This window comes from Belonocnema kinseyi, chromosome 8 (assembly GCF_010883055.1).
Source record: "Belonocnema kinseyi isolate 2016_QV_RU_SX_M_011 chromosome 8, B_treatae_v1, whole genome shotgun sequence".
NCBI lineage: Eukaryota > Metazoa > Arthropoda > Insecta > Hymenoptera > Cynipidae > Belonocnema > Belonocnema kinseyi.
The window spans coordinates 54821283-54828766 of record NC_046664.1 but is presented as its reverse complement, the minus strand read 5'-3'; the positions used below and the strand labels follow the sequence as shown (position 1 = coordinate 54828766).

At 34.4% G+C, this 7484-nt stretch overlaps 1 protein-coding gene across 2 annotated transcripts in view; it reads left to right on the top strand.

Annotated features, from left to right (window-relative positions):
* LOC117177994 (venom serine protease 34-like) overlaps positions 1-7484 on the top strand; it is a 69369-nt gene that overhangs the window by 22164 nt on the left and 39721 nt on the right. For both annotated transcript variants that reach the window (XM_033369158.1, XM_033369159.1), the window contains one exon: positions 2996-3199. In XM_033369158.1, the coding sequence (XP_033225049.1) occupies positions 2996-3199 (204 nt within the window). The remainder of the gene's footprint in view (positions 1-2995; positions 3200-7484) is intronic.

The window sequence follows — 7484 nt, the reverse complement described above, 5'->3', positions numbered from 1 at the left end:
GAGCTCCAAGGAGATTATGTTGAAAAATAAAAAAAAATTTACCCAAAAAAAATTGTTTTTATACTTCATTCTAAGGACTTATTGAACTACCCTCGTACAAGCGGTATGGGTATAAATTCGTAAGCGTTAAAATTAGGAGGTTGAACAATTAGGAATAAGTAAATATACGGAGAGGAAAAATTCGGAAACCAGAAAAATTCGGAATCGTTAATAAATATACCTATTAGCAAGTGTATAATTGTTTATTTATCATAGAAAACAGATATTTATCAATGTAAATTTAAATGTCATATCATAATAAATGTATGTTGTACGTTGAAAATTGTTTTTAAATTATATAAATATAAAAAATAATTATTCTTCCGTGAAAAATTGATATTTAAATTTAAATGAATTTTTAATTTATTATTATATTTTATTAATTTATATTAATTAAAAATTTTAAAATTTAAATTTAAATTTAAATGATATTTGAATTTACTGTGATTAATATTTGTTTTCTACCATAAATAAAAAACTATACACCTGCTAACAGCTACATTTATTAATATTCCGAATTTTTCCTCTCCGTATATTTACTTATTCCTAATTGTTCATCCTCCTAATTTTAACGTTTCTGAATTTTTACCTTTTACGCTTCTTTGGTTTCCGAATAAATACCATTCAGAGTTTTGGATTTATGATTTATTCCTCTTTCCGACGTTTTGGTATTCCTAAATTTTACCGTTATGTATTATAACCCATTCTGAAATATTACCTTTCTTAATTTGTATCCGTTCCGAAAAATGAACGGGTCCCATTTGCTGGACATGTACCATTTTCTCCCTACATGCAAAAATGAGGGAAAAAAATGGGATTTTCTGCTCACACAGGCAATAAAAAATTTTTCTGCACAAAACAAGCGACTAGGCTACCCTTATGGATTTAGAGCCGCTGAATCCAAATCTGGCCTCAGAATTCCTCGTGCACGTCTCAATTTTCCCCTAGATGCATAAAATAGGGAAAACCCTAGGGGTATTCTGGACGTTATTTTGATAATACCAGTATATGCGAAAATAGACACATGGATGCTATATTCTTAAGTGTAGCGACTCATAGAGAGTTAATTTGTACACAGAAATTCTGTAGTGTTCTTTATGTTTCCCTTAGCTTGAGTAATTCTAGGGAAACTGAAGGTCTTGCTTATATTATATAGATTATTCGGGAAAAAATAACAAAAATCTCATATCTTTTACAGTTTTTCGTGTGAAACCAGTCACTTGTTCCGTGCAAACAACTTTTCTTTTGGTGGATCTGTGTGACTAGAAAATCCTTAGGTTCTTCCCTACATTTTGCATCTAGAGAGAAAATGGAACAAGCCCAAAAAATTTGGTGTTCAAATTTAGATTTAGCACGGAAATCTGCAAATGATATGGCATTTTTGTTATTTTCTCCCGTACAAATCTATATAATCTAAGAAAAACCTTAAATTTGCTTAGAATTACCCAATCTAGGGGAAACAGAAGGCACACTAGATAATTTCTGTTTACAAATTAAGTCTCTACAAGTCCTTTCACATATGAATATAACATCGATGTTTCTATTTTCACGTGTACTAGTATTATCAAAATAAAGTCCAAATTATCCCTAAGTTTTCCCTTATTTTCTGCTTCTAGGGGAAAACTGAGGCGTGTAGAGAAATTCTGAGGCTAAATTTGGATTCAGCGGCTCAAAATCCATAATATTAGCCTAGTCACTTGTATCTTGCAGACAAATTATTTTACTGCCTGTATCACCAGAAAATCCCTAGGATTTTCCCCACTTTTTGCATCTAGGGAAAAAATGGTACAAGGCCAACAAATTTAGTGTCAAATTTAGATTAAGAGCGCCAAACTGCAAAGAAATATAGCATTCTTGTTATTTTTGCCATATAAGTATGTATAACATGAGCATAATACCTTCAATTTCTCTAGATTTATCCTAGTTAGAGGAAACGGAAAGTACACTGGGGAATTATCGTGTATGAACTTGGTCTTTACGAATTCCAACACATAAGAATATGACACCCGTACGTTTATTCTTCCGTATACTGGTATTATCAAAATAATGTCCAGAATATACCTACGTTTTCCCCTATTTTCTGCATCTAGGGGAAAACTTAGACGTGTACGGCACTTGTCTCCGACAGAAAACTTTTTTTTGTTGGCCTGTGTTATTATTAAGAATAATAATAAATCGTATGAGTCATTATGTTTCTTAACATGTTTAATTATCACTTCACTAAGTGAAACGTGGGCAAATAGTTAAAAATTTAAGAAAAAACTGCAACTATTGAGGATTACTATACGAGAAGACAGTTATAAATGTGAATATTTTTTTGAAACAATTATTGTTTTTAAATTTGACTAACTATCACCTAGCTCTAAATAAGAAGTGGACAAAAAGTTAGAAGTTACAGGTGAAACTGCCACTTTTTAACACTATTCTAACATAGAGAGGCTGTGAGATGTGCATCGCCGATTTCACTGGGGCTCAACTGTGAAGTCCCAGTCGAATCGGCGACGCACTTTTCACGACCTCTCATTGTAAGAGAATTTTCTTATAGATAATAATGCCTTGTTTAAACAATTATGTTTAAAAAATTTTTTTTTTCATTTACTACCTCGCTCTCAGGGAAAATTTGAAATTAAATAATAGATTTAAAGAAATAAATGTGTTGAACATAAAGTATGTATTTTTGCATGCTCTACCAAAAAACCAGTTCTTTGTGTTTTGACCTTGAAAATTAAATTTGTAAGTATTTTCCCTATTATGTTCATAATAAGCATAGCAGCGTACATTGATTTAGTGAGTTTAAAGTTAATCTAAGGTACTCTCTTTTTGGAACTTTTTCCATATTATGAATCTTTGAAATCGTATTTTTTATTTAGAGAACTAAAATTTTATTGCAGCAAATATAAATTGAAGCAAATAAAATTCAAAATTTACAACGTTTACCATTATTATTTTTTTCTAGGAAGAGATGCGAATGCAAGTCTTTTCCGCATCTACAATTATGTTCTACATCCTTCCTTTTCACTCACCAAACGAAATAGCGATTTTGACATTGCAATTATAACGGTTACCGATATTATTCAATTTACCAATGAAGTTGGCCCAGCTTGTCTTCCATTTCAGCATAATCACGACAGTTTCAGTGGATCCCTTGTTGAACTTCTCGGTAAATCTATTTTATTGTTTCTTGATGAGCTGCATATAAAAATGATCATTGTTAATATAATAATATACAGGGTGTCTAAAAAGTCCCAGGATGGTTGGATATTTCCTCAGGTAAAATATTTTTCAAAAAAGTCAAGGTCATTCCTGAAGTAAATTTCAACGAGAAATTCAATGGGGACGTTCATTTTGACCTTGAAGTTGATCTTTATGGCTTTTTGAAGGTGAACTTTGTTTTTAAAAAAATAGAAACCCCCTTTTTTTACATCTGCAATCGATAGAGCGGAAAATTCTACATTCAGGTATGTACCCATGTCATACGCCAATTGTATCGTTCAAGGTCAGTTACAGGTTATTTGGAATTAACAAAATTTTCCAATAGGTCAGTGTAATTCCTGAAGTAAATTTCAACGAGGAATTCAATGGTGACCTTCATTTTGACCTTGAAGTTGACTTTCATGGCTTTTTGAAGGTCAACTTTGTTTTTTTTAACGGAAACATCCTTTTTTACATCTGCAATCGATAGAGCGGAAAATTCTACGTTCAGGTACGTACCCAAGTCATAGGTCAATTGTGACGTTCAAGGTCAGTTAGAGGTTATTTGAAATAACAAAGTTTTCCAAGAGGTGAGTGCAATTCCTGGAGTAAATTTGAACGAGAAATTCATTGGTGAGCTCTGTATTGATCTTGGTGATGATCTTCCAGGTTTTGTTAAGGTTTTTTCCAAGCAGTTTACGTTTACGTTTAGCATTACCCAGGAACAACGACGTGGATGTAGTAAATTCTGTTCCCTTGGGGGTGCTTGATTAGCGTGAGTCCCCTTGCCTCTCACGTTTCGGGGTGCTTGATTAGCGTAAGTCCTCTTGCCTCTCACGCTTCAGTGAAGATGTTCAAACACTGTATTGTACAAGAAAAGAGGATCTCTATTCATTCTGTCCATCATAATTTCACAAAATTCAACCCGACGATCAGGATCTTCTTCCTCGAGCTCTTGTACCAGATGAACTTTGTAAGGATGGAAATTAATGCTTTTAAAAATATTTCGCACTATCTCAGGAGCAAAATCACGCTCATCACTAGCTCGACGTAATCTAAGGTGTGGGTTTTCAACAAATGCTTGGGCTATGTCCATCTGCATCGCCTTAGATCCTGCAGATTTTGGCCGACCAGTTCTCTGAAGGTCTTTGATAGATCCATGATTCATGAAGCGCCTTACAGTTCTTTCAATTGTTGATTTTGAGATATGATTTAACCCTTCTCCATTACGGAAATTGCAATTAAAAAGCAAAAGAACTTGCTCATAAGATCGAACTCGATCTCCCCAACCACGCATTATTAATACAGATACCCTCTTTCGTTCCGAAAGTTTAGCTTGCGCTAAAATAATCTTTTAGCAAAAGATAGTAAGTATGTACTCGTAATATGTAAAATTGGTTTCGATTCGTAATATTCGTATGGAAAAACGGCATAGGACTTATGGTATCGCCTTAAGTATTGACTTAGGTAAGGAAAAACGGTATAGGATTGTATATCTCTTCGGGGAGGAACAGAACTCTCACCAAAACACCTGGAACTTTTAATGAAAAATTTCCTTATGATTTTACAATATTAAAAACACTGTTACCAAGATCAATACAGAACTCACCAATGAATTTATCGTTGAAATTTATTTCAGGAATTACACTGACCTCTTGGAAAACTTTGTTAATTTCAAATAACCTCTAACTGACTTTGACCGTTACAATTGACCTATGAATTGGGTACGTTTTTGAACGTAAAATTTTCCGCTCTATCGATTGCAGATGTAAAAAAAGGGGGTTTCCATTTAAAAAAACAAAGTTGACCTTCAAAAAGCCATGAAGGTCAACTTCAAGGTCAAAATGAAAGTCACCATTGAATTCCACGTTGAAATTTTTTCAGGAATGACCTTCACTTTTTTGAAAAATATTTTAGCTGAGGAAATATCCAACCGTCCCGGGACTTTTTAGACACCCTGTAAGTTTTTTGCTTTTTAATCGCACTTTTCGTCATGTAGAAGGGTTAAATCCTGTCTCAAAATCAACAATTTAATGAACTGTAAGGCGCTTTATGAATCATGGATCTATCAAGGACCTTGAGAGAACTGGTCGGCCAAAATCTGCAGGATCTGAGGATATGAACATGGACATAGCCCAAGAATTTGTTGAAACCCCACACCTTAGTTTACGTCGAGTTAGTGATGAGCGTAACGTTGCTCCTGAGACAGGGCGAAATATTTTAAAAAGCATTAATTTCCATCCTTACAAAGTTCATCTGGTACAAGCGCTCAATGAAGACGATCCTGATCGTCGAATTGAATTTTGTGAAATTATGATGGACAGAATTGATAGAGATCCTCTTTTCTTGTACAATACTGTATTTTCAGATGAATCTACTTTCACTTTAAAAGGTAAAGTTAACAGGCAAAATTGTAGATATTGGTTCGACACAAATCTTGATTGGATGTTGGAGAGTCACACACAATATTCATAAAAGATTAATGTTTGGGCCGGTATCTTGAATGATACATTGATAGGATCTTTCTTCATAGAAGGTAATCTCAACGCCCGCGCATATGAAGAGCTTCTCAGAAACCAAATTGTACCAAGAATAAGGGAGATTACAGGCGGTAATTTTCAAAATATTTGTTTCCAGCAGGATGGAGCAGCAGCTCATTACGGTAGGGAGACTCGAGCATATTTGGATACTTAGTCCCCTCAAAGGTGGTTTGGAAGAAGGGGTGAAATCGAGTGGCCTGCTAGATCTCCAGATCTGACGCCTCTCGGCTATTATCTTTGGGGTTATTTAAAGAGCAAATTATACTCAACGCAACCGCAAAGCTTAGACGAATTGCAGAAGCGGATTCTGTAATAGGCTACTTTGGTTGATAGGGAGATGATTCGTAATGCTGTAACTCATTTTTACAATCGCATTGTTTTTTGTCAAGAAGCTCAAGGTTTTCAGTACGAACATCTTCACTGAAGCGTGAGGGGCAAGGGGACTTACGCTGATCAAGCACCCCGAAACATGAGAGGCAAGGTGATTCACGCTAATCAAGCACCCTAAAGGGAACAGAATTTACTAGGTCCACGTCGTTGGTTCCTGCGTAATGCTAAACGTAAACGTAAACTGCTTGGAAAAAACCTTGAAAAAACTTTGAAGATCATCACCAAGATCAAAACAGAGGTCGCCAATGAATTTTTCGTTGAAATTTACTTTAGGATTTGCACTAACCTCTTGGAAAACTTTGTTAATTTCAAACAACCTCTAACGGACCTTGAACGTTACAATTGACCTATGACTTGGGTACGTACCTGAACGTAGAATTTTCCGCTCTATCGATGGCCGATGTAAAAAAGGGGGTTTCCATTTAAAAAAACAAAGTTAAACTTCAAAAAGCCATTAAGGTCAACTTCAAGGTCAAAATGAAGGTCACCATTGAATTCCTCATTGAAATTTTCTTCAGGAATAATCTTCACTTTTTTGAAAAATATTTTACCTGAGCAAATATCCAACCGTCTCGGGACTTTTTAGACCCCCTGTATATCGATACACCTTATTTACAATTAAAAGCTAGGTTCTGCTTTCAGAGGCTTTAATTAATCGATTTCAAAAGAAAGGTTTCCCGCATTAAACACTTTTTTACCGATTATAGTGAAAACCACTTCAAAAAAAAAAAAATTGTAAAAATATGAGACAAAATAAATGTTGCAGATAAAGGTTTCCCCTATATTGAAACAGAGTTTTAAAGTTTTCAGTTGATTTGCAATTTTTTCCTGATGAGTGAAAGGTTAAATATTTCCATCAGCTACTACAAAATTTGCAAAAAATGTATAAATGTGTTTGATTCTTCCTGTACACAATGGTAAATTTTAAAGTCTGAAATAACCAATAGTTATTAAGTTAATAAAAAAATCTCCGCAGCTAATCAGCGTATGAGGTGATTCCTAAAGAAAACTGCACAATTTTTGCATCTGGAATCGTTTAAATGTTATAAAAATCATTTTCTCATTTGGAAAATATAAAAGGCTTTCCGATTAACGACAGCTGCCTGTGCACGATTGTCATTTCTCCTACCGACAGTTATCTGTGACTTTCTTGCCACTACTGCGTTTGTCGGCGACAAATTCTCCTCCTGTCCTGTTGGGGAAAAGCGGGTACACTTTTTTTTTACTTCTTATGTAACGTTGAGCGCGGGCTTACTTAAAATTGTAGATGAATATTAGACTTATTGATAAAGTAACATTTCCTAAGTAAAAAAGTAGGAATTT